This window comes from Lepidochelys olivacea (assembly GCF_965140295.1).
Source record: "Lepidochelys olivacea isolate rLepOli2 genome assembly, chromosome: 20".
Classification (NCBI taxonomy): domain Eukaryota; kingdom Metazoa; phylum Chordata; order Testudines; family Cheloniidae; genus Lepidochelys; species Lepidochelys olivacea.
Window position 1 is genome coordinate 20387980 of NC_140430.1, and position 22244 is coordinate 20410223.

The 22244-nt window shown below is 56.9% G+C and overlaps 1 protein-coding gene across 2 annotated transcripts; it reads right to left on the bottom strand.

The window, feature by feature from the left end:
• Positions 1-182: 182 nt before the first annotated feature.
• On the bottom strand, positions 183-21772 carry LDLR (low density lipoprotein receptor). 2 transcript variants are annotated; one of them, XM_084610663.1, is made up of 18 exons: positions 21573-21772; positions 13024-13143; positions 12537-12659; positions 11319-11693; positions 10422-10544; positions 9101-9223; positions 8647-8766; positions 7852-7977; positions 7120-7291; positions 6354-6581; positions 5984-6102; positions 5103-5242; positions 4156-4297; positions 3850-4002; positions 3383-3559; positions 2750-2827; positions 2002-2159; positions 183-1143 (listed from the first exon to the last, which is right to left on the bottom strand). In XM_084610663.1, the coding sequence occupies exons 1-18, from the start codon at positions 21637-21639 to the stop codon at positions 1108-1110; spliced, it is 2580 nt and encodes an 859-aa protein (XP_084466789.1). In that variant the 5' UTR covers positions 21640-21772; the 3' UTR covers positions 183-1107. The 2 variants fall into 2 exon arrangements, with proteins under 2 accessions (XP_084466789.1, XP_084466788.1); XM_084610662.1 differs by having other exon boundaries at positions 13024-13146.
• Between the last annotated feature and the right edge of the window lie 472 nt (positions 21773-22244).

Genomic DNA, 22244 nt, shown 5'->3' on the forward strand with positions numbered 1-22244 from the left:
ATAAAAATTCAGAGCCCACTATCATGGCTTACATTTCCTACTGCCCTGGCCAGCACAAGCCACTCCTCTTTGCCCTCCCAGCCAGGTGCGCAGAGGACGTACAGTACTAAGCATCAGCACAGCGCCAACGCAACGAGACCTCTTTGAGCCCAACTTGGATTTCTTCCTTGCGCCCCCCCCCCCCCCCCCCCCGTGCTCTGCCAACCCTGCAGCGCAAGAGGGAAGGAGGGAAAAAATGAAAGACCGTGCAAAAAAAGAAGTTACCAAAAATATACAACCCCCCCTGAAGAGAACCCCAAAAAGTGCAAGGCGGCTGGGGGAGAAGTTACAACATTTGAACCCGGCGACGGGAATCGGCGAAGGGCAACTGCACCGGCCCATCTCCAAAGAACCGTCCTGTTCACATGCCAGTGTCGCTGACCGAGAGAAGCACGTGGGTCGTGCCATATTTGCCTGGGGGGGGGGGGCGTGTCTGAAGACTTATCCTGCTTGGGAAAGAGACATGGGACATGCATATGTGTCGGGGTGGGGGGCGGGATTCCAGAGCCAAGCAAACATCCATTCCCCAGAAGGGGCGCACGCAGGCAGACACCGAGTACAGATGTGATGGTAGCACCGATTTGGTTTTTAAGTCCCTGATACAGATCAGGCTCCATTCTTCCTCTCTGCCCTGAGCCCTTTAGTGAAATTGACCAGCTGTAGCAGTGGGGACTGCCAGCTTACATCCAGAGAAGTTGTGTTTCTTTGCACAGCCCCCCCGATTTCCCACGTAAGAAAAATTCTCTTTCCCCAGATAAAAACGGAAGAAAACCAGCAGGTACGTCCCTGGGGGAAATTGACTGCATCCGATACAAAAAGTATTAAATATATAAAACATAAAAACCCCATGAGTCAAACCACATGCGTCTCCTCCCCTGAGAGCCAGGCGAACAGTGTGCTGGGGGAGAAGCAGCGCAGGCTCATCAAGTTACTCAGGAAGTGGTGCGGCACTGTGGGCGGATTGGACGGTCGTTAAAGAATCAAAAAGTCAGGGGGGGAGAAAGACGTGGCGCGTCCTTCCCTCCCGTGAAACGAGCAGCAAAGTCTGGCGGGAGGCACATTCCAGGTTCATGCAGCATCGTCTTCCAAGCTGACGATCTGTCTCTGTCAAGGAAACACATTTCAGCCGTTACCAAAGGGGTCTCCTTCGGGTGGGGATCTAGCTAAGCCTCAGAAACCAAACAAAGCGGCTGCTTCAGACTTCAGGGTTTGTCCCTACTGGGTGAAGTTCTGACTAGCCAGGGTGTATCGGCCATTGGGAAATAGGAGGCAGGAACTTCTGCTTCAGAAATTGCTTGTGCTAAAGGAGAACTCCTCTTAGCTGCTGGCAGTATGGGGGCTAGGACAGTCAACTACTCTGATTCCATCAAGTAGGGGGTAGTGGTACTCCCAGGATCCCGAGGAGGTGTGAAATATTATCCCCGTGAGATGAGCAGTGACTTTGCCAAAGCCCCGAGCTGGGTGGGGGAAAAAAAAAAAAAAAAAACCAAAAAAACTTTTGACAAAGCAGATTCAGCGACCCCGCAAATGTTTCTCAAACACAGGCGTCAATTTCACTGCGTTTTTGAAGCAGCCAGTTTCAACATGTCCCGATTGAACTGTTTGGGTTTGACACAGCTTTTTGTCTAAGCAATTCCTTTCAGTTAAAGCTACTCCGAACCAAACCAGCGGACAAAAAACCCGGAAACATTTTTTTTTTAAGTTTCCAAAGTTGCGGACGAAGCAGAGGTTTTTTGGCCCAGCTCTGCTCAGACGTTCCTGGCTGCCAGCCCTGCGTGCAGGCCATGCCTGCGGCTCTTGGAAGACTCCTAGCAGAGCACAGACTGGGGACATACTTGGACCCTGGGCTCCTTGCCACCTTCCTCTCAGCAGGGACTGCAGACCTCCCGGTTGGCGTACAGGTCAGAACTCTGTTTTGCAAGCAGATTTTGGCAGCTAGCAGAGAGGCAGGAACTGGCTTACCGATGGGTACGTGTATCCGTCCTGGCTCCGACAGATGTGAATCTCGTCCTCCGTCGTTTTCTGATAGACGGGGTTGTCGAAGTTGATGCTGTTGGTGTTCTTGAGGCGCCAGTTCTTCCACACCAGGAAAGCACCGAAGGCGATTAAGCTAATGAGCACTGGGGGGGGCGAGAGAGGTAAGAGGAGGAGGAAACGTTATTGTAACTGCTGGAATTAAACACAAGACCTGAGAAGTTCTATTCAATCCCTGCCCCCGTGAGGCAATGGTACAGTCTGTATCGATTCACTACGGAAGATGCTGGGATGTGAAATTCCCATGGCGCACAGAGGCCCCCAACCGGTCCTGATCCGGCAAAGCATTTAAGCCGAGGTCAGAGAATCACCGATGGGAGGGAAAGATGGATCAGAGGTAACGGAGGTCTCTCTCTCTCTCTCTGGTACTTAGACCCCGCTGATGGGGACTATGAGTGCCTCAGAATCCAATGTGTTCATCTCCACAACAGCGCTGCTATTCCCCATTATACTGATGGGGAAACTGAGGCAGGCGCCCACCCCAGGGGTCCCTAACGCATTCATGGGAGAAATTCCTTCCCAATTCCAGACTGGGGCAAGCCGCTGAACCCGATGGCCATGACCGGACGCCTTGGCAACCAAGGCAGGGAACAGCCAGGATCCAAGCCCCCGGCAATTTCGTTCGCAGAGAAGGAGGCTGCTCAGAGCAGCCAGCGTTTTAGGAACAGGAACTTACCCAGTGGCAAGACAATGGAGAGCACAGTGGGGCCGCTGTGCTTGTCCTGGTTGGTCTCAGCAGCAACGTCGTTGCGAGCTGGAGGAAGGGGGGAGAAGCCAGTTAGCATGTGGCAGAAGGGCAGGAGCCAAGTGGCCGTTCAAGACAGGATGGGACTGGTGGAAAGGATGGCTTGTCTATCCCAGGCACTGTACAGAGATCCCACTGTCACAGTAGCCAACAGAGCGACTGGCTGACTCTTGGCTCTTCTGCCGCTGATTGCATCAGCCTCCTTTTACAGGTGGGGAAACTGAGGCACAGAAGCCCAGTGACCTCAGGCAAGCTGATGCCTTGGCAGGATTAGAACCCAGGAGTCCCAACTCCCATTCTCCCCTGCCGTCTAATCATGAGAATACACTCCTCTCCCAGAACTGAAAAATAGAAGCCAGGTGTCCGGACACCAAGAACACCCGGCTCTAACCATTAGACCATGTTGCCCTCCCCCGAGTTGGGAGCATAACCCAGAAGTCAGGACTCCCAGTCCCCTCTGCTCTAACTGCTGGACAGCATTTCTAGCTATGGTTCTGCAGAAGTGAGGCTGTTTGCCCCCTGAGCTTGTCGGGGGTGGGGGGAGAAATAGAAAGACACTCTTACCCTGCTGCGACAGAGTGACCATCTCTGGCGTGGTGAGGTCGGGGCTGGCACGGGTGGCAGCCGGCGGCCTTGCTGTCTGCTTCAGCACGCTGGTCGTGGTGAGCAGCCGGGCCGGGGGCGTGATGCTGGCGGCAGGTCTCCCAGGCGTGGTTCTGGGGGCCGCTGGGACTTCAGGATCTGGGAGGGGAATTTAACACTTAGCGGAGAGGTGGGAAGAGAGGTTTCTCTGCCCATTTTACTGGCAGCCTATGGAGGTCAAGTGACTTTCCCTGTGTGATGCTGGGTGTCAACGACTGCACTGAGAATAGGACCCAGGAGTCCTGGCTACCCACTCCCTTGCTCTAACCACCAGGGAACACTCCTGCCCCCTCCAACAGGACCAGGCCTTCTACAGAAAACTCGGCACAGAGGCAGCGGGAAACGCCATCGAGCTGGCAGCAGAAGTGGTGACCGATTCCCCCACGTACCTTTGGTGCAGCTCCTCATGTCCGCAGCGAGGTGCAGGGCATCGGGGCAAGCACAGGTGTACTTGGGCGAGTGGCGTGTGATCTGGGGGGCCGGGAGGCACAGGTACTCGCAGCCGCCGTTCGGGAGAGGGTGGTTCTCGCACCAGTTGACGCCTGGGAGGGCACAGAGTACAGGCATGAGCATCGAAAGCAATGGGGGGGCGCTCCAGAGACAGACGGAGGGATTCTGCAAGGAGATCCCAGCGTGGGGGCAGAGAGTCCCGCAGCCGGCACACTCCGGGTCGACCGGATGAGCACCTTCCGTACCTGCTGGCTGCCGCAGGTTGTGATACAGGACGAGATCTTCCGGGGAAAACAAGTCTTCCGCCACCAGGGTGACGTTGGCACCAGTCAGGCGGTTGGCGCTGAAGATGGCTTCATTGAGGATATCTGTCCAGAACACCTTATCCTGAAGTGGGATTCGAGATGGAAAAAAATCAAAAAGCCGCCCCCTCGTTAGCCACTGACTCCTCCCGACACCCACTCACCGAAAACACAACAGTACGTGCCAGGGACACAAGAGCAAATACTGACAAAGAGGCAGACAAATGCCTGGCCTCTGTAACCACAGCAAGTTGCATCACTGATCTCTGCATGGTGCAAGGTCCAGGCAGTCCCAGACCTTCCTCCTCTAAGCAGTCGACCCAACGGATGGAATCGGGGGTTGAAGAGAGGCTAGAAATTTAGTGATTCGTCAGATGAGCCGAGTCAGGAGACCGGCCACGTTCGGAACAGCCCCTGTGCACAAAGCACGTCAGCCGTAAGCTCCTGGGACGGGCTTTTCCATTGTGTCTACACAGCCCCCAGCAGAACGGGGTGGTGTCAGACCAGGTTGGAGCCTGTAATGCAGTGTCACCCACCAACACAAGCTACATCAGGTGCCGGGACACGGAGAGGCTTTTAACTCCAAGGTGAATGTTTTTCAAGAGTGACTAGCAATTACCGGGGTGTCCAACTTGGGATCCCTTAAAGTGGCTGGATTTTCAGAGGGCAGGTGCTCAGTGCTCGCTGGGAGAGCGGGGGAAAAAGCCAGGCCTCTTTTGAAGTGTCAAGTCGGGCAATCACAGAGGCCCCCACATCACAAGCTGCTTTTGAAAGCAGGGAGCCCCATGATGCCAGGGGCAGGTACTTTGATTTTGTCCCGGGACGTTTAAGTTTCCACCATGATTTTGCGAGGCTGATCCAAGACAGGAGAGCTTAGACCCAAGACTCACCTCAAAGACGGTGACTGCGAAAGGGTGAGCCAGTCTCTCCCGGTCCTCGAGGACGGTTTTCCTGCTGCCCCCATTGACGCCCACGCTGGAGATGGAATGCAGCTTGGAGTCTACCCAGTAGAGGCGCTGGTTTACCAGATCTGAAATGGACCCAGGTACAGTGAAGGCTCCAGGGGCTCCAGGGCAGCAGAGATCTCGCAGGGAGCTGGAGCACTCAGCTAAGAGACCTTCTAGACAAGCCAGCCTCCCCATTCAGCCAAGCCATGGAGAATCCAGCCACGTGAAAGGAACGTTACGTCCCATTCTGTGCTAACACTCCCCAAAGCTACAGAAACAAGAGCTTCCAAAGACATCTTTGGCTCAACAAGACCCACCAGCACACCTCGTACGCGTGCCTGAAACCTCCGCGTAGCCAAGAGGTCAAAGAAACCCGATTTAAATGGGACACAACAGATGGTTTCAGGAGCCTCGCTTTAGACAATTTCTGGCCTTCAGAAGATCTATATTTGGGTGCTTAAGTCAGTGGCCTGATTTTCAGAAGCTCCCAAGAAACTCACTCCCTGAGGAGCTTAGTTTTGGGCTCCCAGACTTGAAAGTCTTGGCCAATAAACCCTCCTCAGTGTGTGTTACTGACACCCCCCGCAAGCTCGTTACTCTAGCCCTGGTGTTTGTTCTTCGACCCATAGAAATATTGGGCTGAAAGGGGTCACTGCAGCACAGTGCCCAGGACAGCGAAACCATATTGGCCAAATTCCCTTTGGTTTCCGATCGGTTTCCCCCTGCATTCTCCTACCCAGGCTCTCCTCAAGGGAACATTCCTTCAGTTCTGTGCTCACCCTTCTGGCAGGGAACAGTGGGACCCACAGACACCCCCCTCATACCTAGAGTTATTCCATTAGGCCACTCAATGCCGTCTTTCACCAGAGGAAAGCTGTCCACTCCATTCAGCCCGCTCTTTCCGATCTTGGCAGAAGTCCCCCAGTCCGTCCAGTACATGAAGCTGCCAGGAGGGAGGCACAAGGAGATTAGAAACCACTGCTCACCGGGGACAGGCTAAGCTAGCACAACCTGGAGAAGAAAGCTCTGAGTCTGGGCACAGAGTTCAAGCCCATCTCTGTTTGAATTCTCCAGTCAGGGCATCAGATGCCTCATCTGTCTGCGTTGCCTAGGGAATGCTCATAGATTGGCAGGAGCTCTGATGGGCACTTCCCCTCCTCCCGTTACACACGAGACGGCTTTAAAGCCACGTACCCGTGACTGGGGTCCACCACGATGGCTCGTGGCTTGGAGCCGGGCTCTTCGATCAGGGTCTTCCTCTTGGCACCCTCCCGGTCGGCCACAGAGACGGTGCCCAGTTCCGAGTCCGTCCAGTAGATGTTCCCGTGGACCCAGTCGACGGCGATGCCGTCGGGGGCTTGGAGGCCGGTGCTGATCACAGTGGTGTGGTGGGTGGAGTTGTCAGCCTGGTCTATCTGGGTGCTGCCGGGGAGAAGAGAGATGGGTTAGAGCCTGGGGCTTGGACCAAGGCACACTGGAGGAGTGGTACCAAGCGCATCCTCGCAGCAGGGCTGCAGGCAAGCAGAGACAACAGGCCAGTCAGGGCAGTGCCAATGAATGCCACGGAACCGCGACGGTTTCTGCCAGCGGAGGATCAAGGGCAAACTCTGGCACTGGTGAGAAGACACCAGACCAACAGTCCTGGAGACAGACATCCTCTAGGCACAGGACAAGGACAGCCTAGGGATCAGCAGGGCCAGCTTCCCCCAGCCCACATCACCCCTCCCAGCCGAGGGAGGAGACCTCACGGGAGTCTCTGCTGGGGCTACCATGAAGGGGCTTGTGGTTTCACTATGTGGACCCCCCTCCACTGGGAAACGGGATTAGCTTCTTTGCTGGAGGGTCTATCAGCTGGGGGCGGCCTTCACACCCTGCTGGGTCGGGTTACCCCTGCCCAGCGCAGGTCTGGGTCGCGCCCATCGCTAGCAAAGCCAAGCTGCCCCAGCAGAACCGGCTGTACCTGTAGATTTTCTTCTGAGACAGGTCAGTCCAGTAGATTTTGCGCTCGGCGATTTCCAAGTCCAAGGCCACCACGTGCTTGAGGTGGGAGAGGAGGTTGCCGTAGTCGCTGCGATCCAGCGTCATGCGCCTCACTTCATTGCGGTTGGTGAAGAAGAGGTATGCGATGGTGCCTAGCAGGGACGGGAAGGAAGAGGGGGGCCATGAGACAGGGCCGTTAGCTTAGACCCAGGCAAGATGCGCCCGGTCCCCTTCGCGAGCGGGAAGAGGGAACAGCCCGGCAGAGCTGGAAGTTCACAGCGATAGACACAGTCCAACACCAAGACACCTGCCGTGGCCACAGCTACCATCCCACAGGGCGGTTCCGCCTGACACCGCCAGGCGCTGGGAAATAGCCCGTGGGTTTCTCATTAACCACTTGCAACAGTTTCCTTAAGCAAACATCCTGCTCTCAGATTCCTGGTGAGTCACCTGACCCTACAGTTGGGAAGCGCTGATGGGGAATGGTCCTAAAAGCAGGGACTGCTGAGAGACAGACCTGGGACCGGCAAGAGGCAGACCTGAATCAGCCTGGCTGCACGGAGGGACTAGGAACCAGATGCTGCATTGCACAGTGAAGCGAACCCCAGTTTTCCCAAGAATACTGCAGTATTTTTTTAGCCCCGCCTGGCCAAAAGATACAGGAGTGTAAACCAAAAGAGGTGCCCCCAAGAACCAGGAGTTGCTGACTTACCGACGGCTTTGCAGGTTTTGGTAGTGAGGTCAAGCCGGTATCCTTCGTTACATTCACACTTGTAACTTCCCTCCAGGTTCACGCAGGTCTGGCTACACGTATCGGGGTTCAGACACTCGTCAATATCTGCAAACCCCAAGAGGAAGCAGTTAAAAACCCCTTGAAATGTAAGAGACAGGACGTCCCAGCAGAGATTTTACATAGGGAAAAGTTTTTTCTTTTTTAATTCCCGGGAGGCTGAGAGCCGCATGCGTTTGTTGTGTCACAATCCCAGAGGAGATACTAAAAAGGGTCTTGCCAAGGTAGAGCAGGGAATGGGCTTCAGAAAGGGAGCTACATTTACCACCATTATAAAAACAGGGTCGCCCCAATTTCAGGGCTAGGGATGGTGGCCAGAGCCGGAGGTCGCATAAACTCATCAGCGGGACCCTGTGGAAAGTCAGCTGTGCTAGACGGAGCAAAGCCCCCTGCACAGCAAGGCGGGACTGACAGCCACACGTCTGGTGACGGTAAACGGACCTGCCTTTGCACTGAATATGGCCCAGTCAGGATGGAGTAGGACCTTCACGGGCCTCACTTGTCAGACGGCGCTTGCAGGCTGTGGTGCCGTCGGGAGCGGTCTCCGAGCATGCTGCTTAAAAGCGGCCGTTACCCCTCAAAGCCACAGAAATGTCCCCCACGGCCAGCGAGAGGCAGTTAAAAATACTGCTCCAGACTCGTCACCGCACCTGGCAGCGGATTTTAAAGCCAAATGCAGCAGTTGGCGGGAGGTTGACGGCGGGGTGGAGAACCTACCTTCACATTTCTTCTGGCCAACCAGCTGGTAGCCCTCAGGACACAGGCACTCGTACCCAAGCTTGAGATCTTTGCAGATGTGGGAGCAGCCGCCTTTGTTGGCCAGGCACTCATTTGTATCTGGAAGGAAACCGACTGGGGCATGAGTGGACGATGGTGAGCAAAGCTTTTCACCTAAGCTGCCTGCCCCTCCAAGGCCATCGACACACAGCGCAGGTCCCGAGCAGAGGTGTCTGTAAGCACGACACTGACTGCCCCCTTCCTCAAACCCATCAGAGAGTCTGTAGGATCCAGCAATGGTGAGAGAACCAATTGCAAGAAACTTGGGATCCCAGCTCAACAGAGCCATCTGTTCTCCCCTGAATGGATGGTGCCCTGCTCTGGCCAGTTGTGTGTCTTCGAGCAATGATGCTGCAAGGCAGCACGCCCAACGCACGACAGAACAAACTCTTACCACACTCCTTGATGGGCTCGTCAGACCAGTCCCTGCAATCTCTCTGCCGGTTGCACACTTTGTCCAGAGCGATGCACTCCCCAGAGCGGCACTTAAACTGGTCAGGCCCTTCGCAGGTAGTCACTGGAAGGAAGGAAGAGTCTCTTGAGTTTCCTGCTGGGCTTCTCTTGTAAGACAGACAAGCCCTGGATGGCTGCTCTGCCCCACTCAGCAAGAGCTGGAGAGGTCTGCCGACTGAGCGCCTCACCTCCAGCTGTGCAGAGAAAGGCCAGGATGGGATGGGGTGGGGGGGTTCAGTCTTCCCCCTCCTCCAGCTAAGAGCTCAGCACAGCAGCCAATTCCACATGGAAGTCTCTCAGTTTTGCTAAACCCATCGTTGTCCTGGACCTGGCTGGGTACTTTGGGAAGTGCTGGGTTCGGACTGTCCTGACATTTTATTGACTGCTTGGGAAAGGTTTTATTTGCCCTCCGAGTCTTGCTTTTAAATGGATAAGTAAAATAAATCCTGAACCCCATGGTGCCACTTCGGCACAGGAAACGAGCGAGAAAGCGCATCGCTCTTCCTAGTGGAGGATCCCTTTCCTGCCACTTAGGGTAAAGCTCCTCTACACCACGCTGGCAGTGTAGGGGCCTGAAAACTGTCCCAGGTTTTCTGCTGCTGGGGGAATGGACTGAGAATGGGAATCGTTAACTAACACCAGGAACATTAACAATGTTACGAGCAGGCAGGCTGCTGCATTTCTGCCTCAAAGAAGGAGATCAATTTACTCAGGCAGGCTGCTACATTTGTATCTCTAGCCGCCTCCTGCATAATAAAAAGCCCGACCCTTCCACACCAGCCAGCTGCAGTAGCAAGGGAGAGGGACAGAGTCTCTCTCATTGGCACGTGTGTACACCCAGCCCTGCGCCCCCTCTCCCCCCGACAGTGATCAATCACCCAGGCATGCACGTCCAGCGCCCCTCCCGTCTCGGAGGCTGCTCCGGGCACGCTGGAACAGATGCGCTGCCTGGAAAGAGGGGCGTGTCCCCCAGCAGATTTTTTTTGTGGCGGGGGGGGGGGGGCACAGAAAAATGGAGGCCACATGAATTGTGCGCCCCTGCAGAAGCCCCCAGGAGTACCAGCCATCCTAGGACGTAGGCACGACTTGTGACTGCAGAAATCCTTGTTCGGCTAGAGATTCTGGCCCAAATGGGCACCATTGGTCTTAGGACAGCTTGGAGAGCATTGGTGATCTGGCTCAAGCCCACAGGAGGCGGCCCTGGGCTTGTCGAATGCCAGGTCACGCGGGTCTCTCGGGCGCGCCCACCCTGCAGCACTCACCGTTCTCGCAGCCGACCTCGTCACTCAGGTCTTTGCAGTCATACTCCTTGTCGCACTGCCGGCTGCCGTGCACGCAGGCCCCGTCACTGCACTGAAACTCGTCCGGGCGGCACGTGGGCTTTGCTGAGGGGACGGAGAGGAAGGCAGAGACTTGAGGACCCAGCTGCAAAAGCAACCAGCGCGGCGTTTCCCGCTGCCCGGGGAAAGCCAGCTCGGGTCTCTACCCCGCTTGCTCCGGAGGGATTTTATTTAAATCCGACCCCAGAAAGCACACGGCGTCTCTGGGCTGGAGCCGGCCCCGGTGAACGCGCCAGCTGAACGAGGGGCAGTCACAGCGGTCGCTTGCCAGGCAGCAGGCGGGCAACGTGACTATCATATCAGCCACTCCCAATTCATCCCTGAGCAGGGTCAGCCCAGGAGACGGCCAGGCCGGGACGGGGTCACTAGCCTCGGTTTGCCAGAAGCTGGGAGAGGCCAGCAAGGGATGGATCACACGATAATTGCCCTGTTCGGTTCATTCCCTCTGCAGCACCTGGCACTGGCTGCTGTCAGAAGACAGGACACTAGGCTGGATGGACCATTGCCCTGACCCAGTACGGCCGGTCTTTTCTTAAGGCCAGGTTTCCCCGCCCCACCTCACGCTTCAGCCAACACGGCTGAGCCCTGGGCCTGGACGGGACCCCAGATCAGTATCTGGGGCTGTTCCAGGCCTCTCCCGATGCTGATCCACTAGAGCCGGTTGGGAGGCAGGAGACTGGGCCAGTTGGAAGTGCACTGAAAACCCGACTCATTTCCCAGGAGCCAATGTGGCCCGCAGCCGGTCACAGGCGTCAGGCCTTCCCCCCGCGGTTAGAAGTCGGCAGCTGCCTGGCCCCGCCCAGAGAGTGCCCGGCGTACCACAGTTTTCCTCGTCTGATCGATCCCGGCAGTCCAAGCCCCCGTCGCAGCGCCACTGGGCGTGGATGCACTCCCCGGAGCCACAGTGGAACTCCAGCGGCGAGCAGGGGTTGGGGGCAGGGGCCACCCGCCCGCCGCAGTTCTGGGGCCACTCGTCGGAGCCGTCCGGGCAGTCGGGGTCATCGTCGCAGGCCCATAGCTTGGGGATGCAGACGGAGTTGTTGCACTGGAACATGTTGGGGTTGCAGGTCGGGGCGGGGCAGTCAGCCTCATCACTCCCGTCCTCGCAGTCGTGGTCCTCGTCGCAGACAAAAGCCAAGGAGACGCACTGCCCGCCGTGGCACTGGAACTGGTCGTCCATGCAGCTCTTGGGGGCTGGAGAGAGGGGCAAGGCAGAGGGTGTGATCAGCAGCCCACGCCAGGGGGCTGGAGAGAGGGGCAAGGCAGAGGGTGTGATCAGCAGCCCACGCCAGGGGGCTGGAGAGAGGGGCAAGGCAGAGGGTGTGATCAGCAGCCCACGCCAGGGGGCTGGAGAGAGGGGCAAGGTGGGGGGGATCAGCAGCCCACGCCAGGGGGCTGGAGAGAGGGGCAAGGCAGAGGGTGTGATCAGCAGCCCACACCAGGGGGCTGGAGAGAGGGGCAAGGTGGGGGGGGGAAATCAGCGGCCCATGCCAGGGGGCTAGGGAGAGAGACTTGGCCCCTGCAACAGGACTTGATGCGCTTTTCGCCTTCCATGCAAGCCAGCTAGCGTGAACAGCCGCAACAGAGCCCCAGGAGCATGGGCAGCCCCCAGAGCACGTCCCCGGCGGCCTGGGAGGCTGATCCTGGAGCGAACTCAGCTCTGTCTATGCGTGCAGCAGTCACACCTCCAACTGCAGCTAGGCACCAGCCCTGTTCGACGTGCAGACGTGAAGCGAGGTGCCCAAGGTCACAACAAAGCAGCTACAGAGCTGGGGTAGGACCCGGGAGCCTGTCTCCCAGGTCCCCCTGCTCTAGCCACTAGCCCCCCTCCCCTCCCAGAGCTGGGAGCAGAACCCCGCAATCACGATTCCCCGGTTTCCCCTAGACCAAACCAGTCCCTCCAGCACCAGCACCTCCCCACATGCCTGCTCGGATGCCAGGCCCTGCTCCCTCCCTTTAAAGCCAGACATGCAGGACGTTCTGTGAGGGCCTTTGGCTCCAGGAGCCCGAACAGCCCCGGCGCCGAGCGCAACTTACGGCAATCCTGCTCGTCTGAGCCGTTCTCGCAGTCCGCCTTGGTGTCGCACCTCCAGGAAGCCGGGATGCACCGGTTAACGCGGCCCCCGCAGCTGAACTCCTCTGACTTGCATGTCACCAACTCTGGAGGAGACAAGGAACAGGCAACGGCCTCAGGAACTGCACTGGGTGCAGGGGACATGGGGCTGGATGAGACCTCGAGGCCAGTCCCTGCTAGCACGGGCCACCCTGTCATCTCACCCTGGCTGGCCCAGATCCTCCCTCCCTCCCTCTGTCGGATGGTTCAAAGATTTCCTCTCCTTTCCAGCTGGCGTCGATCCCTGGCCAGTTTGCCCCCATTTCTTCTTGGGCCAACTTTGCCCTTTAACAGCTCTTCACCCTCCCCCGGGGGTCCCCCCTGCCCCGATGCAGGCCCGCCCTGCTCCACATCTCCTCCCATGAGATCGGCCCTCGATTCCCTGCTCGGTTTCCTGGAGTGGCTACTTACTGCAGGTCTCCTGCCACTCGTCGGACTCGTCTTTGCACTCCGGGCTCCCGTCGCACACCCACTTGGAGGGGATGCACTCGCCATTCTGGCACTGGAACTCGGTCTTACCGCATTTCTCCTCTGCTGCGAGGGAAACAAGAGGCCACCAGGTTAGCTGCGGAGAGGAGAGCGAGACAGGCTCCCAGGGGAGCAGCAGCAGCCGGGGTGCAGACAGTGAAGCAGAGTGCTCGGAAATGTTCCGTCAGGAACCACGCTGCATGGCCGGAGATGGACTAGACCCTATAAGTCGAGTTCATCCCTGGAAAAACTCCAGCTAAGCCCGTAGTATCCCTCATCTGCCTGTCTGCTGCAGCGGGCGAGATAACAGGCCAGATCCTCTGCTCCACAGCGACTTCGCTCCAGCGATATCCGCTGGTGTAAATCAGCATAGACCACTGATGCCAAGGGAGCCATCCTGATTCACACCAGCTGAAGATCTGGCCCCTTAACCCATCTGAGGGCGAGAGGGGCAAACCAAGGTCTCTCAGCATCTTTGGACGCAAGCTGTTATTCCCAGCTCTGATCGGAGCCCCACTATCCATGGGGATTGGGGTCCCCCACTTGAGTGAATCCACATTTTAAAGATCTTCATGGTAGATCCATGGAGTGAATTTGTGGCTTCAGTGGGCCCAGACTTCACCAGTGTCTTTTTACAGGCATTCTGCATATGGGCATTGCACGGGGCCATGAAGCAATTCCCGGTCTCCCTACACCAGCTGAGCATTAAAGAATTGCTCCTCCAGCCTTGATCCCTTTCGCCAATGCAAGCAGAAGCCTTGGGAAAAGCATCGCTGGAGAGGAAAGGAAATGAATTGTCCTTGCTCATCCACAGGAGAGAGGGAGCCGGTGTTCAACCCATGCTAAGAAATACCATCACCCGACTAGACACACTGTGAAAGCGACCAGAAGGAGCCGGGAGTTTTTGGTTGGAAAGCAGGGTACCTTTTCCACTACACAGTTCCCACGGCTCACATCCACCAGTCTAAAAGGGACCCAACAGGGCCACGTCCCATGGTGCTGCAGGGGAACGGCGGCCCGTGGAGAACACGGGGCCCCATCAGCCCTTCATGGAACAAGTGGGGTTTAGGAAACAGAAGGTGCCTTGCCCCAGTGGGACAGAAGCCGGATTCGAGAACAGAACGGCTCAGCCCTGCCAACGCTTGCCATGTCTATTGCAAGTCTTGTGATATTTGACAGCCTTTGTGAAGGCCCAGCTTCTGGGGTCTGGTGATTTACATTCCTACCCCTTCCCCCCCAAATCAGCTTTAATTTAAAAGAGAAGCCGCCTAGCCCCCTAGCTGCTGGGGGAAATCTCAAACATGTCAGCCATACCCAAGGTCCTTCTCCCCAGCACCAGAACAGCTGAGCACCTGACAGCCTTTAACGTCTTTAGGCTCAAACACACCCCTGGGAGGCAGGGTAGGGCCATTATATCCAGATGGGAATGGAGGGCCAAAGACTGGGCCAAGGTCACACAGGGAGTCTGGCAGAGCCAGGATTTGAACCCAGAGCTCCTAGGCTAGTGCTCTAACTGCTGGGCCACCCAGTTCCTACACCAAGAGAGTCCACTTTTAAGATCTCATGGTTTTATGGGGCCCAGCTTGGGACTGTCTGATGCTTGGAGTCAGCCAGAATGTTCAAAACTCAAGGGACAGTCCCGCTGCAAGCCGCGGAGAATTACAGTGAACTACAATGATTAGAAGAGACCAGGGTTAGCCGGGCACTAGGCTGTTCTGCCCCGGCTCCTGCACCCCGGGGGGGAAGTACATGACTGTGCGCGGCCCTCAGATCCCAGCTGGCATCCGACACGCCCTGCGAAACAGACACACACACACATCTCAGGCATGAGCTGACTCACGGCACACTGGGTTTTCCTCCCACTGCTGCTGCTCTGCAGCACACCACCGAGTTTCAGCTGATTCACAAGACGTCATTTCTCACACGCCCTTAAAACAGGGGAGCCGCCCCGGCTCTGTGTCGCAGTCATCCCAGCGCACGGCGAGGAGGAGCCAGGATCACACCACCAGCAGCCGGGGCTCAGCCCAGCTATTAATCTTCCGAGATAAGCTCTCCAAAGGAGAAGTACTTTTCCTGTCTGGCTCCACCAACACTTCAGTGTTTGCTAGCCAGAGCCTAACACAAACAAGACACCATCAGGTGATTGAGCCACAGGGACATCTTTGGCACAACACTGAAATCTATTCCCTGCCTTCACACGCACACCGCACACCCGGTTGCGTCACCCGAGTTTAAATACTCGGGAGGCCTGAAGTAAAAACCTTCCTCCCCTCCAGCTGAATTTGCAGCTGTTGGTCCATTTCTAGTATGCACCTTGTTACAGGATTGCACCTGTCATGAGGGGTAATGGCAGACTGGAGCCTTTCTAGAAGTCAGTCTATTATATAGCTGGCCCTGACCACAGTGCCCTTCCCAGGATCTGGAATGGTTACTAATTTGCAAATCGTGTGGCACTGAAATGGACATGAGCCGGGCATTTTTTCCAGCCTAGATGGCTTATTTCACCTGACATCAGGACAAGAGTGAACAGACAGTAAGGCACCCCAAGAGGCCAACAGTCGGCTGCTTTGTAACGTTCTTTCTGTGAAGGAAAAGACGCAAGATGGCAGCTGTGGCTCCGGCAGGAAGGCATCGAGAAGTACAGCCCACACACCACCTCTCCTCTCGATTGGAACCACAAGCTACCTGGGACTTTCCTTCCATTTTTAACTGGGCTTCGCTGGATCTGACTTCGCCCTACGAAAGTTCCACTAACACACAGCTCCAAAACCCTGTGTCCTTCTGTTTTTTACAGCTCCCCCAAAAGGCCTGGGCTACACCAAACAATGAGGTTGGTTTAACTACGTCCGTCAGGGGTGGGGAAAATCCACACCCCGGAGTGCATAGTTACACTGACCCAAGTCCCCATGGAGACAGCGCTAGGTCGACAGACAAATTCTTCCGTCCATCTAGCTACTGCCTCTTGGAGGTGGATCACCTGCGCTGACGGGAGCCTCTCTACTTGGCACAAGCGTTTTAAGCGTAGACAATCCTAAGATGGGGTTGTCGCTACACAGACGTCAGCTGATGCGCAGAAGGATCCAAGAAAGCAAACAGCATCTGTATCTGGGGAAGCCAGTTCCCAGCAACGTAACAGTCTCCCTATGTAGTCCAAAGCCTTGGACATCAACCTCTAGTGCGGTTTACTTTAACCACACACAGCCAGGCCAAACGCTAGATTCTTGAGGGATCTGAGGCTGGGGCCCTGTCCTACAGCCAGAGGAAACGTCTAGCAGGAGCTGGCAGCTCTGTCTGTTACAAGGTCAGACACATCAAAGTGGCACTTGAGACATCCCTTGGTTTCACTTCACTTTAGAGTCACCGCAGCATCCCTATTCGTCTGGGCCCCGATGCTGCCTGGGAACATACACGCACTTGCTTAGCTTTGGGGCTGCTCCCATGGCAGGGCTAAGCCCACCTTTTGGTCTTTTCAGGATCAGGGCTCGAGTGATTCCATTCACCTGGGGAAAGCTTTCAGGGGCTCATGGCCAAGTGGCGCGTCACTTGCAGATTTCAACATTTTCTGCCCCTCGCAGGCCTTAAGTGCAAGGACCCCGTACAGCTCAGCCACATCAAGGTAACGCTGAGCCAACACAGACCTTTAATGTGGGAAACTAGCAGCGCCCAAGCAAAGTTAACAACAGGATTGTTGGGCACAATTCGCAACAGCACTGCTCAATTTCCAGTAAAGGCAACCTACTTCCCATTAACCCATTAGTGCGAACCTAGCCAGAGACGGAGGCTGCTCAGAAGAATACTTCAGTCAATGCACTGCAGGAGAAAGCCACTCATTCGGCTTTGCCCAGCGCAGCCCCATGCACTACTGACTGTGGAAGAAGAGCATCCCTTATGGGGTTTTCATCTCTTTGTCAGGCTATTTGTACTGCAAGGGGTGCAGCCTGACAGCCACCACTGGTGCTGGGGATTTAGATTAGACAGAACTAAACCATTTCACGCCATTTTATGGCCGCAGCAACAAAAAGCTGGAAAGCACCGAGGAGACATTTTGACTGTTGAGCCCCAGGAGAGGACAGTCAGACGACAAGACTCTCCAAACTGATTTTCTCAACCCAGCCTTGGGGCATCCGGCATCCCATCGGACCATGGTCAACTGCCCCGGGAGTGGGTGGTTTGCAGATAGTATTTCTGGGTTTAAATGGAAGAGACCCTGCCATCTTGGCCAGAACAGACGCCCATCTAAGAAACGCTTTGAAATTTACATTAAAAAGTTTAAGCAACTAAAAAACACCACTTCCTTTTCAAATCGACATCCTCAATTATCTTCCCTAAAAATCAAATTAAACTTTGCCTGGCTTATTGTCCTACCACACACACCTGCTGTCTGCACAGAGAGAGTGGAGAGCAAAAGGAACCATTGCCTAGTGGCAACATGTATATTTTTCTCTACTGGTCCTAGAAACAAATTAATTTTTAAATACTTTTCACTGCAGACACTTAGAACTGTGATGTTCTATTTGCTCCAGTTGGAGATTTAGGGCTGGATTTTTTAGGGGGAGCTCAAGTCACCCTTTCACGTGACAGACGATTTCTAACCACTTCCACGGCAGGTTCCACTTTGCCACAGACCGTTCGTAAGTCCTGCAAGTGCTGGTTATAGAAGCCTGTAGCTACTCTTTCCATTTCAGCTTTCTCAGGTCACAAGTTCAGGATAAAACATCACTCCAGCCCTTGCCTAGTTTGTAAGAATGCCTGGAATACAGTTAAATTCCTCAAATCGCTGGCAAAGCCAATCGCAAAGCCCCTTTGCCTGGCGTGGGCGTCTGGAGCATCACCTCCCTGTAGCAACGACATCATGCCCTTGACAGCGCCTGGAAGGATGAATGAGTAATGCACTCACTCCAGAGTCTGTACTCAGCCAGAAAACCATGTGCATTCATTAGTGGCATTTTGCTGTAGGTCGCCCTGGAGCACGAGCAATTGAAACCCAGCGTGTCTCCATTCAGCCTTCAGAAGGAGCTGAGAAGCAAGGGAACAGATCCAGAGGGCCTGGAATCACACTCCGGAAAATCAAGGGCACTAGGCAATTAGCGCAGATGGCAGGAGTCCATGGGGGGGGGGGGGGGAGGAATCAGTGTAGATCAGGAACAGCTCATAAGGCCAAAGCAAAGTAATGACAAAGTAACAGAGTAATTACTCTACAGACTTAGGACCAGATTTACAAAGGCACCTGAGTTGGGTTGACAGTCACTGGGAGTTAGGCACCTAGAGGAATTTACAAAAGAATCTATCAGCATCTCCAGGTGCCTAAATACCATCATCAATTTGGCCCTTAGTCTAACTTTATGTCCGCACAGTTTGGCTCACGGGGTGCCAGGAGAAGCAGCCCCAATGTGACACGCAGCCTGTTGTGGAAACTCTCTCTCTCTGTGACACAGGCAGAGAAATCTCGAATGAGCCAGATTTGTACGATGAGCAATGAGTTTCCTTTCCTGCTGAATAGAACACCCTACGTTCAATACAGCTCACTGTGCTCGACTGAAAGGAAACACTGATTTCTCAAGACCCCACAGCGCCCTGGTGAAGTCAGAGGGAAAGGAAGATTTGTAGGGAAGGGACTCTGCCTCTTGCTCTAGTTAAATGAATGCGACAGCAACATCTGCAACTAGTAAAGATCCAGGTGCTCCCCTACAGTAGCTTTAATTCCGGTACACTCCCAATTTACAGCAATGCTGGCTATCTAGACCCAGCGTTTGCACCCAAGGGGGGTGGGGAAGGGGGGAGCCCAAGGCTGTGGATTCAGCTAACTAGGATTTTTGGCTACAGAGGTAACTAGGAGAGCACAGCAATGCTACAGTGACCTCTGTGGTTGCTGAACATCCAGGTAGATATTTGCCTACAGAGGCATATAACAACTCTCTGCTTTCTTGGACAGAGCACAAGTGCACATTCCCTGGCTGCAGAGAGCAGCGCCTGGGTAAAAACACCCCAAGAGTTCACCCCTGCATGGGGATTTTGAACAGGGGGAGAGAGATCCTGAACCAAAACCGTATGTAGCTTCAAAGACACCCTACTAAACACTGAGCTGATCAGTTAGTCTTTTGTATCAACTCACGCAGTGTCTCTCTTCTTTTGAATACTAGCATGTTTTTAAAAAATTAGGGGGATCCCCCCCCAAAAAAAGACTGCAGTCAGCCACCACTCAGGGGAAGCAAGGAAATGCCCACCTGACACTCAAAGCAACAGGCATTTGGGTGCAGACAAAGCCCTTCGGAACAGATTTACGTTCCTGCACACTGAGGTGCAAAACGCTGCCAAGTCCGAATGGGTAGCCCCTTGCACTAGTGTAAGTGATGACACAAGACGCAGAGCGACGCAAGATCCTCGCTCGTGAAGCGCTGAGGGGATGGGACGGAAACGTGCCAGTGTACCAGGAACAGGCCTGGAGGGTTCACCTTGGTCACAGCCCTTGGCATGTCAAAGCAGGTCCCTTCTGACACACGCTGCAGGCTGCCTGACAAGGGGCTTTGGACGTGGGGCCATGGCCTTGGGGCCACGGCTCTGAAGCTTGTTTATGGATTTTTAGACTCAGCGACTAAGGACAGGGCCGGGCTGCAGCTCCCCGGGGTCCTGCCGCAGTCAGGGCGACCGTTCACACCCTGAGACGGGCTTGGCCACAGACATGAGTTTCGGGATCAGCCACATCCCCAAGTCAGCAAAGGAGCCAACGCCCCAGGTCCCGCTCCCCCTGGCTGGGGCACGACTCTGGCCATGGGTGGGGGGTGCTGGAGACACCTGCACCAGGGGCTCTTGGGGGGACGGTCCTGGGTTTATGGGGGGGAAGGGGATTTGCAGGGGGGGTACACACGGGGGGGCTCAGTACACACTAGGGGCCTCATGGTAAATAGGGGCCTGCGTTGTGCAGGGGCTCGGACTAGATGATCATAATGGTCCCTTCTGACCTCATGATGGGGGGGGGGTCACTGAGAGAGACCCTGGGGGGGGCTCAGGGGTCATGATGGGAGGGGGGCTGACGCAGACATTGAAGGGGGCCATATGGGGGGGGTCACTGAGAGAGACCCTGGGGGGGGTCTGGGGTCATGATGGGAGGGGGGCTGACGCAGACACTGAAGGGGGCCATATGGGGGGGGTCACTGAGAGAGACCCTGGGGGGGCTCAGGGGTCATGTGGGAAGAGGGGTTGATCCAGGGGGCTCACATGGGGGGGGTCATGAGAGACACGGGGACTCCTAGGCTGGGCTCCGCCCACATCAGCTCTCATTGGGCAGGGGGCGGGGCCTCCCCGGTGGCCAGTTGCCGCCACAGCCAATGGGCGAGGGGAGAGTCCAGCGCGCGCAGGCTGGGGCGGAAAGGGTGGGGGGGGGAGAGGGGCGGGGCCCCGCCCCTTTTCCTTCCCGCCCATCCGGGTGGCCCCGCCCACCCACGGTGCCAGACCCTCACCCCCAAGTTCTCCAGTCCCCCCCTCACCCGGACAGTGCCCCCCCGCTGTGTGAAACCCGTTACCCCCCCCAACACCAGACCCCCCCATTCACCTCAGAGCCCCACCGGGGACCCCCCCCAGAGCAGCCACCAGGCCCCCCACCTCGCACGCCCCCACTTTGGGCTCCTAACGCCCCTTGACGGCACTTTGGGCTCAGGGGCGCCTCAAGACCAAATCAGTCCCCCTTGCAATCCCCTGATCACTGAACCCTCCTTCTACAGAGACCGCCCCCCCCAGCACGGTCTAGGGTTTGATTCGGCGCTGGGGTGTCAATCCGGAGTAACTCCGGTCTAGCCACGCCGGGGGGAGCAGCGTGTGTCAAGGGGGTTAGGAGGCAGCAACGGGTGGAGACAGACGGGCCCTGGAGGTTTCCAGCTGGGTTAAGGGGTGGCTAGGAAAGGGGGCGGTGAGTCCAGCTGCACCCCCCCACACACACGGGGGGGCTGAGCCCCCCCGACTTCCCAGCCCCTCCCCACGCGGGAGAAACACCCCAGCGAGGAAGCGGCTTGACAGTAACCCGCCCCCCTCGGAGGCGATGGGGGGGGCAGGAAAGCCCCTCACCCTGAGAAACGCGGGGTCTCCCCCACCTCTAGCTGCCGCGATGCTGGGGAGGCAGCGAGGGGGCTCCGGGCAGTCACTAGCCCCTGCCCCAGCCGGGGGGGCCCCCCCCGAGCCCCAACATCACACTCTAGGACCACCCAGTCACCCCCTTTTCCCTCCGACCCCCCCCTCCCAGCCCGCCCTGGGGGCAACAAGCGCCCCCCCCAGCCTAGCCACGCGGCCCCCCCCAGCCCGCCCTGGGGGCAACAAGCGCCCCCCCCAGCCTAGCCACGCGCCCCCCCAGCCCGCCCTGGGGGCAACAAGCGCCCCCCCCAGCCTAGCCACGCGCCCCGCCCCCCCCAGCCCGCCCTGGGGGCAACAAGCGCCCCCCCCAGCCTAGCCAAGCCCCCCCCCAGCCTAGCCACGCGCCCGGGACGCCGCGCGCCGGCCCCTACCTGCGCTTGCAGCCAGGGCGAGCAGCGCCAGCGCCAGCCGGGCGGCTGCGACCCCTGCCTGCCCCATGCCGGCTTCCCCCGGGGGCGCCTCTCGGTGCAGCGGCCGGCCTGGGCGCGCCGTACCCCGCCGCCGGGAGCCCGCTCTGCTGTGGCCAGCGCCCGTGGGGCTGGAGTCAGCGCATTTCAACGGGCTGCGGCGGGGAGGGGTTTAAAGTGGGGTGATTTTCAAACCTCACCGGCGGGGGCGGAGCTGGGAACGGATGATGTGACATGGGCGGCTTAGGCCCCCCCCAGGTCCTGGCCGTAGGGCGGGTGCTGAGCGCCTCGCCGGCCACCAGAGACAAGGGGGGGGCCTCGTTTCCCCCCGGCTGGGTCGTTTACCAACCGAAGCCATGGTAATGGCCCGTCCTGGTCTCCCCCCAGACCGGTCCCCGCTAGCGGAGCCCCTGCTACGAATGGAGGAGTTAATTTTTAATGACTCCTGCCAGCAAAGTGCTTTGGTCCCCCCCTCCCCCGGTGCTGCAGGAATGCAAGGTAGCGATAGGCCTGATTCCCGAGTAAAGGGGCTGGCACAAGCCAGCCTGGCTACTCAATAAAAGAGCCTCGAGCAATTCAGAAGGTCACACTAGGTAAGCCCAGCCCAGCCCCACCCAGTAAGACCGGGTGAGGGGC